The sequence below is a fragment of the Apaloderma vittatum genome, unplaced genomic scaffold (assembly GCF_000703405.1).
Source record: "Apaloderma vittatum isolate BGI_N311 unplaced genomic scaffold, ASM70340v1 scaffold7891, whole genome shotgun sequence".
NCBI classification, from domain to species: domain Eukaryota; kingdom Metazoa; phylum Chordata; class Aves; order Trogoniformes; family Trogonidae; genus Apaloderma; species Apaloderma vittatum.
The window spans coordinates 74,022-95,194 of record NW_009697325.1 but is presented as its reverse complement, the minus strand read 5'-3'; the positions used below and the strand labels follow the sequence as shown (position 1 = coordinate 95,194).

The 21,173-nt window shown below is 37.7% G+C and overlaps 1 protein-coding gene across 1 annotated transcript in view; it reads right to left on the bottom strand.

The window, feature by feature from the left end:
- The window catches only part of DNAJC1 (DnaJ (Hsp40) homolog, subfamily C, member 1), a gene marked incomplete at its 5' end in the record, with an annotated part of 64,750 nt that overhangs the window by 10,748 nt on the left and 32,829 nt on the right, over nucleotides 1-21,173 (bottom strand). Inside the window, one exon of the mRNA XM_009877595.1 lies at nucleotides 4,306-4,425. Within this exon, the coding sequence (XP_009875897.1) occupies nucleotides 4,306-4,425 (120 nt within the window). The remainder of the gene's footprint in view (nucleotides 1-4,305; nucleotides 4,426-21,173) is intronic.

Below are 21,173 nucleotides of genomic sequence, written 5' to 3'. Positions count from 1 at the left end.
AATGGGCCTTATAGTAATCTGTATTTGTGCAGTATTTTGGGAAATAACGATTAACAAACTTAAACGTCTGCAACACCCCAATTTGAATAATAGTAGAAATAAAAAAAGAGAAATCCAAAAGAACACTTTGTTAGGAATTACTGGATTGAAGAACCACCAAGCTAAGGTATAGACAATGATCACAAACCAACTACAGTGTGTATCTGGCTTTAATTTTACATTTTAAAAAATGAGTTCACACATGCTTCCAATTGTAGGGAGGGCTTTGTTTCCTCCCCCTTTCCTCCCAGATAGCTTGCACTTGCTAGTCTAATCACAGACCATATGAAGAGAAGGACCTCACCTCAGGCAGAATCACTACAGGGATGTTGTTTCTTGCAGTTGGTTTGTGTAACCTGTTCTTAAAGGCCTGAACATACAGAGACTCCACAGCAGCTTTATCACCTCCATTGCTTTATCATCTCCACTGTAATTCTTTGCCCCTCAGTATCAAACTCTGCAGCCCGTCATAAAATTTGAGGTAATTACTTCTCGCCCTATAAAACTAATACAGTGCACAAGTCCCTTCCTCTTTACAGTTTTCTTGTTACGCAGTTGAGTAGTTAGATCCTCAGTTCATACTTTCTTGCAGTTCAGCAACATGAATTCCTTCACAATCTTTCCTTGTAGGTCAACTTTGGAGACCTGCTATTCTCTTTCTTCTGATCTGGACTCTTTATACCAAGTCTCGTGTTTAAGCGTAACACTGAAAACTAGACACCGACCAAGGATACAGAATTTACCATCCTCCTTGCTTATATGTTCGAAATAAGATAATTGCATTTTTCACAAGTTGCAGTTTTTTGACTTGCAGCTGGCTCATTTTCTCTGCTAAACCCCACGCTCCTCCTCCTTTTCAAGGGCCACTACCCCCAGCGAGTTGTTTGGCATCTTTTATTCGCGAACCTCATCACCACCTTGGTGTGTCCTTGCGTTTCTTGTCTGTTTAACTTCACCCTAGTTTTTGCATTTATTTTTCCAATTTGTCCTGACCTTTTTGAATTCTACTCATCTTCCAACATACTTTTGGTTCCTCTGACCTTTGTAAGGTTTACATGTGCTTACCAGATTCTGGGCTATCAAAGTAATTTTCTAGCAAAATCAAGTATGCATTTTCCAAGCTGAACAAATGTCTCTGACAATGAGTCAGACACAGAAACTTTTGGGGCTGTCTGTATGTGAAAGAGCACTATTAAAGTTCCAAGCATTAGAAACTTTGCTTCACGTTGTTCCAAAACTCATTAATACGATGGCAGGAGGAAAATTCATAAATATATTTTAAAAAACAAACAAAACAAACAAACCCACAAAACCAAGTTAAAACAAGGCTGAAAAGTTCAAAAAAGCCAAGAACACACTCCTCAAGTCACTTCATCCTGCTTAAAAATTGCCAGTGGAAACAAATGTAGTTTGATGTAGGAATTTACTTTTTTTAAAAAGGAAGGAGTTTAAGACAATTTAAAATGCAATTTCTTTGGAATGGCTAAAGAGACTGAATTGCACTCGTGCTCTTCTGATTATATATGAATGGTTTCAGCTGCTTCTTTAAAAGGTATTAAAATATTTTTCTAAGCTTCTTTTTTTTTTTTCCCCAAGAAAGAAAGCTTTGAGACAGAAGCAACAATGAAGAGATCATTTTGGACTGGATTACTTTGAACTGGTTTTATTAACACCTATTTAGCTAATCTATAATTGAAAAGGGTTTGAATGTTTAAAATCACATGGGAACAAGCACACTGTACTTTGTCAATCCTTTCTACTGTAGTTCTCTAACTGAAAGGAAAACCAAGCCTTACTGCTTTCAACACTTTACAGGAGAAGAAACAAGCAGAAAGCTATCTCAGGTTTTATTTCCCATGTCACAGAAAATGTCAGAAAAACAAATTCAGATTTTTCCTCAAACCTTTTTCTTTTTAAAGATCTAGTGCTTTCCCAGACAGCACACACTTCATCCTCTCCCTGGCTTGACTAATGTTAAATTAGCAGCAAGCAAGGGATTCCCAAACTCTGCTCACGAAGCTACTTCGAAACAACACCTTGTACCCCAGGTGTTACCCCTGCACCTCTCCCAGCAGCTACAAGAGCCGGTTGTTTTGGCAGTGAACACTGCCTGCACACGCCAGCACCTCCTTCTGTTGCACAAAGTTTAACAAAGCCAGGAGTTTTTCCTGCAGCTTTAGCATAACGTTTCTTATTCAACTACGGTGATGTCCAAGCAAAGGAAGGCTCCTTGCTGGATATTTAGATGCTGCTCTATGTCACCTTCAACAAATGCAAAGGATAAGCTCTACATCTTGTTCATGAGCTGAACGGACACATCTGAACCAGTTCCCAGTTTCAACATTTATGACACTGATGCAGTAACAGTTTGAAAGCCAGAGAAGTTTCCAGGAAGCTTTTGTTTAAGTGTTTCCTCTTAAAACCTAATCGCTGCAACTCTGTGTAATACAAGGATAAAAGCAGCACAAACTCTAACAAGAGTCTGTGTCAGGAAAGCTGACCTAGCATTATTAGCAGTTGGAAATTATTTTAGAGAAGTAAAAACTCGTGTGGAGAAAACTTAGATTAATTGTAAAATTGGAGGTCACTGGAAGTAAAAAAGATTACACTCAGACCATTCTCCCTGCAAAAATCCCTGAAAATTCCTTTTTTCATACAAGAAAATGACAGCTTTGAGAACATAGGCTTTTCTTTCACTTCTTTCCAATTCGCTGAGAAGAGCGTGTTGCTCAAGACTTCTCATCTAGTGGAAGAAGCAAGCGAGCTCTGTTTTTTCTTTCCAGTACTGCATGTGTGCAGGTATGGTGGCCAAATGTATTAGCAAAGGTTTCTTAAGAAAGAATGCTTTTACACCTGTGCCAAGGAATATAAAGCAGAAGAAAAGTGCAAAACGCAATCTTAAGATAGTATTAGTTTTGTGAGGGGCGTAAGTGGAGCCGTTCCGCATGTCTGTATTATCCATTCCAAGAAAATTAATCAGTTTATCCAAAGCACTCTCAAGAGATCTTTCCCATGTACACTGCATATTACCATGTGAAATACTTTTACTGTTGATATCTGCTTAGGGAAATGTAGCATTTTTTTTTAAAAGTCGCTTCACTTCAGTGGTATGTATATTTCAAGAACTATGATAAACACCACGGAACAGAATAAACAAAAAAAAGACTTAACTTCACGTGCATAGCTAGTTAGTAACTTCTTGCTTACAACCACTTATCCGCAAATAATGTGTTGTTCTAAAACGGTAAGAATGAAGATGGCTTGTTTTCTAGTATACGTGATTAGCAGAACTGTATAGGTGCATTAAATCTTTTAAAATAATTTTGAAAAATATCTTTTTGTGAATATATCAACAGGGAAAAAACCCCACTTAAGAAGTACAGAAATTGCCCACAAGTCTATGGTGGGTTACAGTTCGCTCTAACCAGAGGCTTTGTTTCCCATTATTTAAGATAATTACTGAAATATAATAAAGGATGTCTAATCTCAAAATGTACATCAACAGATTTAAACATTATTCTCATTAACCCCTATAGAGCCTATAAAATAGGGTCAGCTGAAAGGGCTTTCAAACGGTCCTCAGCAGACACTACATCATGTTCTCGTGATCTATTGCTTGAAAAGGAGAAGTCTTTTACAGCCTGGCCCCTAAGGGTTTTAAGATCATTACACTTAAAATCCATAAGTACAAGCTTTCTTTGATATCTGGTACAATACTATAAAATATGAATTAACAAGGTTATTAAGCGCTTTACACAATGTCATCATTAACCACGCTATAATCCAGAAAAAGGGACTGAAATAGTATCATATGTATAATTCGTTTTAAAGTTTGGAAGATATTTCAGCTTAATTAATGGAAACCACCTGTCTAAACACCATTAGCTCATCTACATTTTTTTTTAAGGACCAGCTCGAAACCGAAACGTCATCGTTAACCAAGCCACACAAACACTCGCTCGCACTGAAAGGAGGCTGCTACAAAATCCGAAGCGCGTTGTTTTTCTGTTATTGGGTTACAGTAGCTCAAGCTGTAGGAACCAGAATCCCCCATCCAGCTGATCAGTTCCAGCTGTTAATTGCAGAGGGAGAGACTGGCTGACATCTGCTCCTTGCAGAGGCAGTTAATGGTTCACTTCCAGGTCCTAAAAGGATTGCAGCCTCTCTCGAAAAGATAATGTCGGCCTCCATATATGTCTGCTCCTACACTGCCTGTCTTGTTCTGGTTTGTCACTCTCCGTACAATGCAAATCTGAGGGAACTCACATCTGCCACTGATCGACCCAATTCGTGAGCAATCTTTTCCCATCGACCTGGTGTTCCCCCTGGGAACTTAACCATACTTCTTGTCAGCTGGCTGAGGTCCTCCTCTGTCCATTCAGGTGCCTGTAAAACATTGGTAAAACATTCATTACACTGGGATATTGGACATATTTTTGTGAGGTAATACACTGAAAAAAACCCTGCCCTTCAAACAAATTAACCAAGTCGTGTAAAAAAAAAAATTAAAAATTAATAGTTTTGAGTATCTGGATACCGTCTCCCTGAGCTGTTGCCAAATACACATAAAACCAAGACAACAACAGTAAGAAATTAAAAATCGTTTTCACTCAAAAAATCCATTTTGCACATCATACACACGCATTTAATTTCTATCAACATTTACACAGTGTGCACTACGACATGCAGTAAAGGTAAAAAACAACACTTCTATTAAAGATCAAAACACAATTTAACATGTAAAATGTTAGACATTTATTTAATTGCACATGTAAGACTTTTCAGTGAAGACAAAGAAAATACACTCACATTTACATTTTAAAAAAGCCTCTAAACAGAACAGTGATTTTAGCTTTTTGTCACTGTAGTAATCCTCCCATGTTTTCACATTTTGAGATGATTCAGGAACGAGATCTGTTGATTCTAATATGCTGTTAAGACCATTAAGCACCCCCCTCCACCTCCCACAACACGGTTACACCACAAAACCAGACTGGATGCTTGTACCACCCAATAAGCAGCAAAAGATATAGAAATGTTTTGCTCTAACTCCATTAGGCAATCTGTTGAAAACCAGCTGTCTCCGTAACGGCCAAATAAAAGCGAACAAAGCAAGGAGCGCACGATCTCAGCAGTTTTAAGGCACGAAACCGTGCTCCCCTCAGAAGGCGAGGCGCACTAACCACCTCCGACGTTGGCAGCACCTTCCGCAATGGCCGCGGAGCCGAACCTCCGTCCCCATCGGCAGCTTGCCGTTTGATTTATTTTTATTGCGGAATTCCATAGGACATACCTCTCCTAATCACCATTTCCGATAGCGGCCGGGCGCGTAGCGAGCGGTTTGCATTACAGAGCCATCAGCACAGAACAACAGTCAGAGGTGAGTGACCCCAGGGACCATCTCCACAACCACCGCAAAGCCTCTGCCTGACACTAATCCCGCCTGTCATTCTCCCACTGTGCTCGAACCGCACTGACATCCGCCTGCCGCACCACGGGCTTAACGGGGCCCTTCCTGACTTTTTACTGTCTCCCCCAATCAATGGTTCAAGCGTGCTCTTTTCACCATGTCCAAATGGCAGCTTCACTCATAATCAAAGTGCATTGCTCCCGTTAAAGGGCTTCCCGAAAGGCTCCACCATTTGCATTCATTTGCAAAGCAAACTACTTTTATTCACTTTGTTCTGCTATCAAGAGTGTTCCCTGAAGCAGATAAATTGGCATAAATACAACCTGCCACTTAAAAGACAGTAAATAATAGCCAATAGTAGCAAGGATTTCATCAATCGTCCTGGTTTGGATCCATGTAGCCCTTTATTCAATGCTGAAAGCCTCAGACGCTCATATTCGGATATTTTTTAGTACAAGTATAAAATGAATTATCTACGACGATTCAAACACAAGAGCTTTAAATAACGTGTGTGTACGTGAGTGGTCTCACACATACATTACATGCATTATCATACAATTATGGTCTGGCCTGCAGAAGAAATGATAGATACACAGAAAATCTCCAGACTGCACAATAACCTTATTACATTCATTGTATTAAACAAGTTAATATACTCCATATATTTATTTATTATATTATACTCCATATATTAATACTAAAATATTTCTCAGAGATTTTTAGAAGACAAGATTTGGGGTGCTTAAGATTCTACTTATAAAAAATGTCATCACTGGGATTTAAATAATAAATTCTTCTAAGATTTTTGGTTTAAAACCTTTTGTCCAAAAATTAGCCAAAATTCATACCTTAAAATTAGCCTTAATATATGTAGTTTGCTGTAATTTTCTATTTTATTTGTAGTAAAACTTTGTGGGGGTTTTTTTGTTGGGTTTTTTTTTGGTTTTGGTTTTTTGTTTGGGTTTCTTTGTGTGGGTTTTTTGTTTGTTTTTTTGTTGTTGTTTTCTTTTTAAGAAGTAAAATCACAGCTATCCTCTCGTACCATATCCAAAGCATATCTAAGCAATTACACATGGAAATCAAGATGATCTTTTCAGTGATGCTCATACGTCAGATGCTTTCTGGCAAGTTTTATTTCCATCCCTTTTTGGTAAGCTTCAATTTTCCTGTGTGCTCACAACTTCATTAACCGTTTGTAAATACTACAGAACTCATAAGGTTATCTTCCTAAATAATGGACAAAACTACAACCATCCTGTAGATCTGTGGCTAATTACACAGCTAATTCACAGCACGAGAATTCATTAGCTACAATTAAACTATCAGCTTGTTAATCTTACTTCAAGCTGACAATAACTTTAGAACTTTGAAGATCTGAAACATTCATAAATTTGGAGAAATCTTTGGAAAAGCTTTTGGAAAATGCACTCTCGGCCGCTAAAGCTGTCAGAGCGTTTGTGAATTCGCAATTCCTCAGCAACAGTTAATTGTGCCTTTAGACGCAACAGCGCCTACTGTGATCCGGCTCCTGCGAGCAGCTACGAGGGTGGTCATGGTGTGAATGTGTTCTCCCTGTTCTAATCTGTAGCCAACTGTAACTGCGAGAGTCAAATGAATGCATAAACATACTGCTTTGTCACCTAAAACCATGTGTGTCCAATATTCCTGGAACACTGGGCCAAAATTCATCTCTACAGTAAAGCAATGGAAGACACCACATGGTGAGGGGACAGCTGTTGTTACCATACAAGCATTCACATTTTGCATCAAAAAAAGCCCCATTCTGAGATTAACTCCCCGTACTGAATGTAAAATTAAAAGTGCAGAGTTATGGTCTGCAGTCTTTAAAATGAAAATAAGCTACAAGTGTAGATATAAAAAATTCATGGTGCTCCCATAAATAATAATCCTTTAACACGGTTTATCACACAGAGCTGGCAATGGTGAAGGATTAGTTCACCCAAACCACTGTGCACCTTCTGTAGAAAAGAAATACTAACATGGTTTATTGTTTAGCATCACTTTTACATGTGCATCTGCACCTAGCAATTCTGTACCACCTTTTCCAGTGTAGCAGTTTTACACTATTAGGATTTTCTATATTTCTATTTTCTATTACTATTAGATTAAAGGCAAATTTTTAGACAACAAAGCAATTCTTCAAGAGAACAGTCTGACTTGTTTAGACTTGTTAATGTTAATAAGTATAAATATATATCCTTTTATTGAGAAAATTGGGAAGTGGTTAGTATTGGAGAGTTTACAAAGAAACTTTAAACATTATTTATATTGGCTGGACAATATGAGGCAATTGGATTTTTCAGATTAAATTTTAGCTTTAGACCATTTCTTCCTGTTACCAATATACCGTAGATTCAAGTAAAATCACTAATATATGGAAGTTTGGCTAATGTTTTCAATCTGGCTAGGAATCTGTGCTACGGTTCATCTAATTTTGGTGATTCACCGATTTAAGCATGTCTAGTCCATGATCTTGCAAATAAACCATGAGGCAGCACCTATTTAAAAATACCTGTGCAAATATTTGTAGAACAAGGATCCTAGTAAATTCCCAGACAATTTTTGTAAGTCAGGAAATATTTAACCTATGAGAAGATGGTGTTTCTATCCAGTAATGGCAATAACCGGGTGTAAAAGTTTTCCTGATTTAATTTATTGCCCATAACATCTTGTTTTTCTTATGCTATTCTACTACATTCTTACAATTTCCTGCTTTACCTATAAGAAGACTGAAGTCAGTCTTGTTTTATCAAGTCTAATACATTGGGATCCAGCTGCTGCTGAACATCAAGGATCTGTTAGTGCTCTACAGATCTCTTGTGAAGCTCTGAAGATCTGCTAAAGAGTATTAATGATGTGAACTTATACTCAAAACATGTTTGTGACCAGGGAGGTAGCTGAGTTGCCATCCCCGGAGGTGTTTAAAAGACGAGCAGATGCGCTTAGGGACGTTGTTTAGCATCTGACTTGGTATGGCTAGGTTGATGGTTGGACTTGATGATCTCAGAGGTATTTTCCAACCAAAACTGTTCTATGATTCTATGTTCATATAACCCTTTGGTCCTTCAAAGACATTACTCAAAGCCAATTTCCACTAGTACCATTTTTATTAAGCTTTTTATTAAGCAAGTCAAGAAAACAGAAGACAGCTAGACTGTTTCAGATGGTCAAGATAAGCCAGTAAGCTCATTACTTGAGCTCAGGGAGTGCAGCTGCAGAAAACTTTCCTACATACCCTGTCGTAACAAGAAAGATGACATTTTTCATTCATCCTTTCCAGTCTCATGCTGCTCTGAAGAAGCGGGGACCATATGCAGAAATCGGGACTAAGCGCAAGGCAAGCATATTAGCTTACCTTACTTCCCCTAATACCTTCTCAGACTCCAGTTATTTTCAGCTCAAGAAATTTCTGCAGATGGATATATTTTATCTACTTAATAACTTTCAATGAATTATCTTTCAATGTTTTTTCCAGTGTCTCCTGAAACTACTTAAAACTTTCTGGATTTGCAACATCATCTTCACAAGGAGTTGCACACATCTGCTACCTATTACACAGGGCACTACCTTACTTTGACTGTTTTGAACCTGGCTCCTGCTACCTTTGATGACACCCAGCTCTTGGCTCTGAGTGAAAAACCAGCAAACAGTCTGCATTTACTGACCTCCGTATCACTTACAACTTTTTTGAAATATCCCTTCACAGTATTCACCTATAAACTGTCTCTTCCTGGTTAAAAAAGTCCTAATCTACTCAGCTGGTTTCTCATGTAAAAGCCATTTTACACATAATAGTGTTCATGATGCCTTTTTCTAAACCACCTGCAATTCCATTATAACCAACTCCTTTGAAATGAGGCACCGAACTGCACACAGCAGGATTAATCATAAGTTTATACAGTAGAATAAGGATTCTTCTGTTTTGCTCTCTATTACTTTCTCAAAAATTTCTAACATCTGCATTGGTTTTCAATGAAGCCAGCACCAATAACTCCTGAGATCTCACTCCTCAAGAATCACGGCTGGCTCAGAGCTCATCATCTGTGCGTGAAGTTAGGACACTCATTCCCTATATTAACATCGGCATCACTTTATATTTACATATCGGGATTTTTTTTCTGCCATTTTATTGCCCAAGCAGTCAAACTCATAAGATCATTCTGCAGTTCTTCAGTGTCTGTTCCCATCTTCGCTATTCCAAATAATACTATCGTTGATAAACTCTCTCACCTCAAAGCTCATCTTTTTACCGTATTATCATGTTCATTATACTATACAAATATACTGAGCAGCACAGCTAGCATAAACTCAGCAGTGCTGCACTGCTAACCTTGCTCTACTGAAAGAGCTATTTATTTCTTCTCTCCATTTCTCATCTTTTAACTACCTAACTGGGAAAATATCCTCTCTCTTACCCCAGGACTGCTTTGTTTCCTTACAAGTCTACAAGCCTTGTTAAACCCTTTTGGAAAATCAAGAGGATTTTATTAATCAGATCACCTTCTCCCTGCACATTTGTTTATTCCTTCTATGAAGCCCAGAGGATTTTAAGGCAGGACTTTCCTTTACAGAAGCAATGTTCAGGACTCCATGCAGCTCGTATTTACCTGGTGTTCACTAATTCTATTCTTTATTTCAGTTTTTGATAGTTCTCCCTAAAAAGATGTCAGACGTACAGGCCTGTAAAGGTCCCTGAATTCCACAGACAACTTAATAAATAAACAGAATGACACATTTGCCATTTCACCCCTCAGACACCCAAGAAAATAAACAGCTAATTGAATTATTTAATCCTTAAATTTTCTTTGAACTCTTGGTTGCATATCCTCTGGTCCCAGTAACTTAAATAATTTAATATATCACATAGGTCTAAAAGACCTTTAGAGATTAATTTTAGAATTTTCCGAAGCAACTACATGTAAACACGAAGCAACAACTAATTATCTTCCCTTATATCATAAGCTTGTCAAAATAATAACCCAACCATAACATTGTTTGTACTATTCCTCACACAAGAATGCCTTCAGCATTAAAAGAATTAAAATATTGAACAATATACTTTATGTAAGTAGACAACAGTTCTTAAAGAAGACTGAAAACCTCAGAACAGAAGCATGAAGTTTAACCTGCCTCAGTATTGGGCTTTCTACCACGCGCAGCAGCAAATGCTTTTAGGAAAGAGAGTTTCTTTCCGTCACAGGTGCCCCCAACCTGGATTAGGGATTTCCACAGCATAAATTTCAACCAGTTCCTATTATAACGCCAATGGTGAAGCTGTCTGCTTCCCTCACCCCATTTTTGCTCTTCATCAATGTTATAAGCTGGCTTTCTACACACATGCAGTTTCTCACTTCTCACCACTGCCTGTTTTTCATTTCCCTGACCAGTATATTTCTATTCTACAGCTCTACACCTAGGATGGAGAAAGCAAAAAAAAAGACAGCTAACCAAAACAAAACCATGATCCGTAAGCAGCGTGGTTTCTTTGATTTCCAAACACACAGCTGAAGATAATTTTTCTGCAGTAGGAGAATCCATAGGAAAAGACAGGACTCTTCAGGGCAGATTTTTCTAGACCTTGCCTGTTTTAGAATGGTGACTTCACAGACATTTCAATTAGAGCTGCCCCGAATAATTCTGCATCAGCCCTTGCAATTCACTGCACTACAGATCATTTCCAGCACTGAACAGATCCCTGCAGATATAGTGACATTTTGCAATAACAAAAATCTATGTTTCCTGTTCTTTAACTAAACATTACTCTAAAAATCTTCCCTTTCATCTTATTGTCTCTATAAGTCCTACTGACAGAACCTGTCAAAAGCTTTATAAAATCCAAGTACACCATGAAGCTCTAATAATAAGGCATAACTTTTTCTGAAACCCACACTGAGTTTTTACTGTTATTTTTAAACTGGCACATATAATAGTATAATTAATTTCATAATTTCAAAATATTACCCAGTATGGAATTCACACTAACCAGTCTGTACTTTCCAGAATCCTCAAGGAAGCTCAAGAATTGATATCCTATTTCCATCTCTTATTTCAAGCCTCGTTTAAGTAATTGCTAAAATATTAACAGCACTATTAAATGGATTTAGTATTAGAGTTCTCTCTAGGTTAACTAATGGTGCCCTAAGGAATCTATTGTTTATCAATTTCAGGTGAATGTTTCAAACACTCCCCACTTGCCTTCAGTACATGATGTCAAGAACTCCCCAAATTCCGCTGTAGTAAACATGGGTGAAGAAGACTTTTAGTGTTAGCATCTTCTTGAAACTGCTTTCTATTTTGATCATCCATGACTTCCAGCAAAATCCTTGGCAGTGTTCCTTTGGAAAAAAAGCAGTATTTTTTTTTCTTGGGCTTACCTTATTTTGGATTTGCATTTGACTTGCAAATCTTATGCTCTTTTGCATGAGCCTTTCCCTTTCTGAAGCTTTTTCCCCCAATTAAGAAGCTATCTTCACTTTTTAGTCTGAGACATGAATAGCTGAATTCCAGTAAAATGGGTATATTTGAGATTCTTGCACTGGCTACCATACTGATTATTCATAGTTTTCACAATTTTAAAAAACTGCAAGCAGTCCGTTAGCCCACCCTAACTGCATGTTAATAGACAATTTTTAAACATTAAAAACCAAATAAATCTAAGTTTACTTTTGAGAGTTTAAGCATGTTAGAAAACAAAACGTGAGTATGTCTATAACGGTATAACATCAATGTAACCACTCCCCCATGTTTTTTGGGCAAGCAAAACCAGTTGCCATCTATTCAGAAACATCAACTAAATTTCACAGGTAATGCAGGTCAAAAAGGAACTATTATTCAGTTTTCTCATTCCTAAGCTGTGCATCTACATGTACCTACACATGATATATATCGCTTACTTAACCTCAGCAGGAGGCCCCAGTGAATAATAGATTCTCCCACTGCCACCTTTAGCAGTATCACACAGAGCTGCCAGGCTATACTTAAACACTGAAAAACGTGTTCTAGCAGACGGGCAAAAAGCAGGGGAGGAATATGAGCAGTAAATATAAATGAAGCTAAAAACCAGCTACATGAAGCAGTAAAACAGGTTTTTTTAAGTTATGACTATATTCAGAAAGTTGTGGATACTTGAAAAACAGTAGTAATTGGTCATCCGACAGAAAAAGGTGGCAAACAGCAATGTGAAAACGAAGCACTGGATGAGCCATTCCCTCACAGGACGGCTGCTGTTATACCAGACTCGTTCCGACATCTCCAGCTTTCACTTCCAGCCACTGGCCCTTCTGTGCCTTATTCCGAGACTGAGCAGCCCTTTAATAACAAGTATTTTCTCCCATGAAGGCACTTGCCAAATTAAAAGGTCACTCTCCAAGTATTAGTAGATACCATTTCCAACCCTTGAGTAATTTCTAACAGATTTCTTTTATGCATATTTTCCACCTTTCCGCATGTAAATCTTCAAATTACACAAAACTAGTCAGAGCTTATCTTTCCTCCCCTTTCTTACTCATTATGTATTCCTATTTTGAGAATTCAGAGCCACGTGTGGTTTTCAATACTTCCTTTTAAACTGCTCCATTGCTTCCTAAAGAATCTGCAGAGGAAAGCAAGGCTGAGCAGTCATTTTTAGGTTTTGTCAAACAAGAACAAATCTCTAAATTACTTTAACAAAAGTATTTTCTTGTCAACAGAGTTGAAATTGCTCTAAAATAATTACTAGTTAATGACTAGTCATTGATATGAATGATCAACTGGTTAAACCTACACCACCTGGAAAAACTGGAGGTAAAAAGAATAAAAATACTTCAGTATTTTATTGTAAAAAATGGTATTCTAAAATCCTGGTTCTTTACAAAGATCACCATATCTAAGGACTTTGTTAGTCTGATAATACAAATGGGATGGTGTAAAATGAAGTGCATGATCCCTTCAATTTATACATAAGCTGGGAGCTCATCAACTGGAAGTGACATAAAAAGAGCCAGGTTTACTGGTAGAAGGGTGACTAAAAATTTCCAGTGTTATTCAGAGATCACAAAAGCAAAAGACACTACCACATGGGTGAAATAAGATCCTTCCAGAGACATGGAGGACCTAGCTTCAGAAAACAAAACCCAACATACACGCTTTTTAGGCCAGGTTTTGTTTTGTTTAATCCAGAATGTTTCTCTGAGCCTGTTTTCGCACCCCTCCAGCCAGTTACACGAACATCACAGAAGCAGGACATGAGCCCTCAGGTGTTAATTTACCATAAATTTAGGATGGAAGCTAGAGAATGCCTCAAAGTGATTTTCAGCATTCTGTAAGGACTTGGAGGGGCATGGGTACAGAGGTGAAAATCAAACCCTAATCCATTCTAATACGGAGCTTGTTCCATAGCAAGCTGCTTCTAGTATTAACATAAAAATAAGTAGTTTTTTGCAACCCTTCAACTCATATACCATTTTCTTTTTAAAAGAGATAAAGACAAAAAGTAGCGAGGTATATCATATCTCTCTCTAGCAACACACACCTGAAAAAGGTTGCTGCTCTGCAATTCATGTTTTCACACTTTACCACGCTTTGACTCTAGACATAATACAAAGCTTTCTTTAACCTATAGCCACTAGTGTGACCAAATATATGCAGGAATGTTTTAAATACCTTCCTACATTACTATAAAGCAATCTGAATACGCCTCATCAAGCAGATTTTTTCAAAACCATGAAAAAATTGAAATTACAGCATATTTTTATGGCTTTTGAAATTAACTTATTTCACCTTATTTACACAAAACCCAACTAATTTTGCCTTTTTCCATCTGTCATTACAGCAAACCATGAGGAGAAAAAAAAGTTAGTTCTTGCTGCATTCTCAAAATCAAATCTACTTTTCTATCATGCAAGCCAAAGGAAAAAATGTCACAATTAAATGGTTCATAAATACAACACTAAAATTACTATTTAAATCAATGTAATTGAACAGAAATTAAAATGTAGTTTTTAATTGCATATTACAACTTAAATGGTAGCACTTAGCAGAAAGTGTTAACTCATTTATTTTTTAATTGTTAGCTGCTTCACAGCAATTGTTTTAATGCAGAAAAAAGTGAGAACCTCTTCAGTAAATTTAATTGTAGGACACTCAGGCATGCAGATCAAATAAACTATAGGTTCAACAGGTAATTATGGTTGACCTGTGATACATTTAATGGGGAGACAAATTCCCAAAGAAAGGGAATAAATGTGCTTTTTAAATTCTCTCTGAAAACACCACTCTGGATTTTTAAATGCAGTTTGAAAATTATTTCCATTTGATACAGAACATGAAATTGCCAGTCTTTTACAGCACGTAAGTCGATGAGTTCTTCAGGAAAAGAATTCTGTAACTTTCATAAACTTCAGTAAATAACTGCATAAGGTAGTGAGTCCTCAACAGACTGCAGGGGGCAACTTTCTTCCTAATTATTTGCTACATTCAAAATCTTTGGCTGCAGTGTTAAATTCACTGGAGAATATGAGCCCAAAGACATGCAGATACATTAAAGCATATGATTAGTCGTTATTGGCAAAGAGTGTTTTTCCTCGCAAGGTTACTACTTTTCTCATGAAAAGCTGAGCAGACCAAGGAAGTGCCAAATGTTTAACAGCATTGGGCTGTTATAGATGGGGCTGTACACTCTTCTTCAATTCATTTCTGGATAAAGTGGCATGGTACGGGTATTTTGAAAACATTAACATATGGTATTAAAAACCATTCCATATGCTAAACTATTCTCAATCTCACAGATTGTGTGGCACTGCTACCCTGCTAATCCTGCAGCACTGTCCTCTCCTGTCCGTCTGTCCTTTGTCCTGCCTCTCTCTCTTGCTTCCCAGCACACTCCATCATACCAAGATCTCAGTCTGATAACTTTTGGATTGGTTTCGTTGTTTGTTTTTTGTTGTTGCTTTGTTTTTACCTTGGTCTGTTGCTGGCAACTTATTTCTCCTACCTTCATACCCCTTAAACTGCTTATTCAAAATCAGAGTCTTTTGTCCTCTACCTTCCTTCATAATATGGTTTTGACTGTCCCCATGAGAAATATTTCGACTCCACAGTTAATGTCTAAATAACATTCTTCCTTCCACATCAAATGCAACTAAATTCTTTCACTGGCAAGGCTATCTTGCCCTGACAATAATCAGTTATTCCCTAAAACAGACAAGATATTCCTATCTGATTTTTAACTCAAATGCAGGAGGATCTCTGCAACCCAAAAATGCACAAACATATTGAACGATCACAGAGTAATTATGTCCAGTAATAGTGTTATTCAAATATTCCTTCTATAATAAATATGGCTCATTGTTAGGTCTATCGGTACATTAAAACCCAAAGGAAGAATACAGCAGCCTTCTCCAAATTGACAAGATGTCCAAAGATACAAAATTCTGCTTAGCAGAATACCAAAACTTAACAGATTTTTTTTTTCCATATACAAGTTCTCTTTGGTAGAGAACAAAAGCAGAGAATAGTATCTAGCCTGCAACATAACAAATGTTTTGACATATTTCAATGCAGCTGTGAATTTTGGCTATGAAAAGGGAAAAAAAGAAAAGGAAAGGAAGGAAAAAAATAATCAATCCACTGTCAGAATATGCCTGTAAGAATCAGAAATAATATGCACCGAGGACTCTAAATGGGCTACCTGGAAAACGTCATGAACACAGCTCATACTAAACTAAATTTTCAGTTCTGTTTTCCAACAGCCCAAAGTGCCATGCAACACAAAGGTAGGGGTGGAAATATGAGGTTTTATGAATTCATATAACACAGATCTGTGATGGCAACCTCAAACAACTGCACTTCTGAAAGAAACTCAAATTTCAAAATTGTTAATTATCATGATAAAGTATATGTGTAATTCAAAATAAAGACTTAAACTGCTTGAGATATAATCACTGAATCTGCCTGTTAAATTCCTGAATATAGCCACAAAGTCTGGGCTAACTAAAAATAAAAAATAAAAATCAAAGTTAGCCTTTGCTTTTCTCACATGCACTTCCCATAGTTTACGGCCACTTGAAAATGCACCACTACATTCATTCTCATTCTTCCTGTGCTCCCTTTGTCATTACCCAGTAAGTATTCCAAAAAAGGATGACAAAGAAAAAGCCCAAGGCAGTGAAATATTGCTGATACTGGTAGATATCCAGCCAACACCAGCATAGTTAAAAAAACCAAAACCACACACTCTAGAAGTTACTAACTCACCACCTAGATTCTCTGTTGACATTATTTTCTTTACAGAGCTGTTGCAATCCAGATTTCCAAAGTGAATTACAAGTATCACCTAGTAAATAGTAAAAAATGAAGTATTACGATTTCTGTGTTCATGTGTGTGTTTTAACAACAAATTCAGACACACAGTTTATCTAATGAGTAAAAAGATAACATCCCAGCAGGAGAACTCTGGGTGGTCAGAATGCTGATGCTCCCCTAAAGCTATCTATCTAAAAAAATCTGATGCTATTAAACACATCAAATTTTCTACTTTTACAAGTGAAAAGCATGCTGTAAACACATGCTTACTTTGTGGAAGTCCAAGGGCTGCAGCAAAACAGACTTTTCCTTCACTGAACAGTACTCAACTCCAAACCATGGGAGAACCTCCACTTCTTCACAACTGACATCTCCAGGACAGTCACCATATATTCTGCCTTTGGGAAACTGAAAGTGCCACCACCACTAGGACAAGCCAACCGCAACGTACCTTTTTTCCTATTGTGCCATCATTAAGAGTGTTCTCCTCTTTTGCGGCTTTGGGTAAATAATATTATATTATGCAGCAGCATTTTTAAAAGAAAAAAAAATTACTAAATAAGTATACTTTAAGCAGGGATGCAAGTTATGTGGTGAGTTGACCCTGGCTGGACAGCTGGTACCCACCACAGCCGCTCTACCATTCCCCTGCTCAGCTGGACAGGGGAGAGAAAATACAACAAAAGGTTCCTGCATCTAGACAAGGACAGGGAGATCACTCAGCAGTTGCTGTTATGGGAAAAATGGACTTGACTTGGAGAAAAATAATTTATTAGCAGAGTATGATAATGAGAAATATAAACTAAATTTGAAACACCTTCCCCCAACCCCTCCTCCTTCTTCTCAGGCTCAGTTTGACTCCCAGTTCTTTGTCTCTTCTCCTACAGCATTGCAGGGGGATGGGGAACGGGAGTTGTGGTCAGTTCACCAAACCCAGTCTCTGCTGCTCCTTCCTCCTCAGGAGGAGGACTCCTCATACTGTCCCCTGCTCCAGCACGGGGTCCTTCCCATGGGAGACAGTTCTCAATGAACTTCTTCAGCCTGGGTCCTTTCCGTGGGGTGCAGTCTCTCAGGGACAGACTGCCATAGGTCCTGCCCAGGTTCCCCCTCTTTAAACTTGCATCTCAGTGGCGTTACAGCCATCACTGATGGGCTTGGCCTTGTCCAGCAGCGGGTCCATCCTGGAGTCACCTGGCACTGACTTCATCACACACAGTGCAAGCTTCGAGCAGCTTCTCACCGAAGCCACCCGTGCCGTACAACTTAACTCCCAACGCGGACACAGCTCCTATTAATATAAATGAAATGTAACTGCACGCTCAAGTGTGCTGACCCGGGGGACTGAAGACTAAAGGTGATCTCTTCAAGACTGCACCCTGCCTGTCAAAAACTATACAGAAAAGGGCTAATAATTCTGTAAATTCCTAAGACACAAAAGGCTTATGTCAGTGGTATTAAATCATTATTTAGCAAGGAAGGATTATGTATTTATCTTTACTGGTAAAACAAAAGCCAAATATCACTCACACTCTTCAGTTTATTTTTAGTTGCTGGAGTTTACCCTAGATCATAATTTCTGCACAATGTCTACATACAAAATTGACCAAAACTCACTATAGTTATGGCCTTGGAAAAAAAAAAGAAGGCAAGATGCTGAATCTAACCAGATTTTAATGGGTTTGTCTGGAAAATTAGATACAGAAACATCAATGTTTATTTACATTTATAAATTAAAACTAGATTTATTTGAAGTTAACGTTATTCTCCAATAATTCATACCAAGAAAAATAAGTAACTATTTTGCAACAGTTTGCAACTTTCAAATTTATGCTGAAATGCCAAAAAGAGCATCAGTGAACTGCACTACAGAAGCTGGTGCTGTGAACCGCAAATTCTTTCTCGTCCTTAAGTTGTGGATCCTGTGAAAATCCCATTTCAGGGATATTTATTGTCCTTGCCTTTCATTTATTGGTGAAATTCTGAGGATAGACTGTGTCAATGCTGCACTGCTCCCTTCTGTCAAATGGGCAGGAGAAAGTGGAACAAGGTCACAGTAATTAACCAGCTTTCACATCTTCCTCCAGATTCTACCCCTTATATGTGCAACTACAGTCTCTTCCTTCTGCTTCTCTTTATTTTGTAATTGAGACAGGAATTACTTTGCTTTGGGAGGTGGCAGAAAGGGAGCAATGCCATGGAAAATCAGGATTTCCACCACACCCTGACCCCAACGGGGCCAAACTGGAGCAGTCCCATCGGATGTTTTTCTACATTTCTCCCAGGCTGAGAGGAAGACAAAACCAGTGCAATGAAGGCTATTTACAAAGGCAGTGCACACCTTCTTGCAAATTTATGTAAAATGGATATCAGCTTCAGGACAGAAGAGACACTCCCAATGACAAGAGTCAGATTTTCAACGGTTGACTGGGAAAGATCGAGCTCCTGTTTCTCCTCGCAGGTACGAGGTTTCTCTTGTGTCAACTGCCACGTCTTTCTGTGATAGACAAGTATCACATCAGTCTCCAAAATGAAACCGGACTCAAGACCCGAGGTAAATTACACAGTCCAACCTCAGTTATAAAAGTTAATATAGCAGAAACTATACAGCCTTAGTTTGGACCCAGGCAGGTATCTAAACAAAGGTTATAGTGCTGCCCGGTCCAGACATAGAGCTGCATTTTAAAAACCCTGTGTGTCTGTCCATACAGATTAACATTTTGCACAACTCACTTCAGCTATTGGGTAGTTTTCAACTGACAGACTCAAAAAGCTGAGGACTACATATGGAAAGCACACATGTAAAAGCAGTCAGATTGAATTATGGCAGCAAGTCACATCAATCACTTCTACAATACAAATTCAGTTAAAAAACTACTGAAAGCTAGAATTTGACACTACAGCACCTATAGCATGGTGTTGAAATCAGTGTATTATTCTTCTTGTCTGTACAAGACAAGAACCTATGCTATTGTATTTAATTAGACAGAAAGCTTAAAAACCTCAATCAAGATCAGGAAGTATCAAGCAGATGTCAACTGTATGGCCTTAATCCAATACAGATGCACAGCTCATTTGTTTGGTTGGGATTTTTGTTGTTTTTGGGGGCTTTTTTGCTTGTTTTTCTTTGAAACTAGTATACAAGTGTTTATATAACATATTGTTACTATCTTTAGGAAATGTCCTCAGGGAAATACATATTTTGGCTGTTTGTTTTCTTTGCAATCTAGACTGAATTTTGGTTGTGCTGTGAAACACACTGTTTCAAAATAACCTTCTCCCTGGCTGTCATATCAAATCATTTCTCTATATCATTTAGATGCTTTTTAATATTCCCCTCTAAGGCTCATAGCGTGACTTCGCTTCTTGCACAGATTACACCACCTCCCCACCCAAACTAGTTCTAGCCAGCCTGAACAGGGCACATTTGAGAGCAGAATATTATTGAATTACGTATTCTGCAAATACACAATTACTTTCCACAAATACAAGAATAAATAAAGAAATAGTTTCCTATACTTTGTTAACCTATTCAGTCTAACTAATAGGTCCAAGAGAGAAAGGCAGAAAAGGAAATACACAAATTCCACATTCTTACAGTTGTTCAGTTAGTGTTTATTCACAGTCTTTACATATTCCTCACCTATTTTAGGCAAAACTCCGTAACTCTTGGTTCAATGCTTACTACTTCTGGCACTTGTCCCAGTCACAACAACTATTTTCTCCAAATCCATGGCTGGAATTTATTTTCCTCACTTTGTATTTACAGATACAATTTGTTCTTTGATATATACCTGCCAAAACACTGAAAACACCAACCTGGGATGCTCGACAAAGAATGTATCACCATCATCACATCCTAAAACTTTATTCTTCCTTAAGAAAAGCTGAGGATTAAAAACATTGCATGTTTAATACTGTAGTCAACATTAAACTTCCAACCCTAATGATTTGATACTCCCAGCTCAAAAGCAGAGAGGTCTTGTTCTAGATTTAAAGATGTGGGCCATCCTCTCCAAGGAAAACTTAATCAATATTTTCTTTTAAAAAGTGATATTTATGCTCTTCTTAAAGCTATTCAAGTCCAAAGTAAAGTCCATAGAGGCTTAAATATTTAAGACAGAAGACTGAAAAGGTTATTGTTTGCATTTAATGCAAGATAATTATTTCTTAAGATGATTCAGAGTCCATGAATCTATTGTATCAAAATAAAAACCACACCAATTGGTTAGAAATACACCAAATACACTCATGTGCTAGGAATACACTGCTTTGATTCAACAGTCACATAAAGAAACAAAATGATTAGTCATAAAACCAACAAAAAGATTGGCTGCTAAGTGTGATGTTTTGAAAGTTCCAAGTTTTTTCTAGTCTTCTTTTGCTCATTAAGCTGACTGACTTGGTGGCTAGCAAAAAAGGGAAA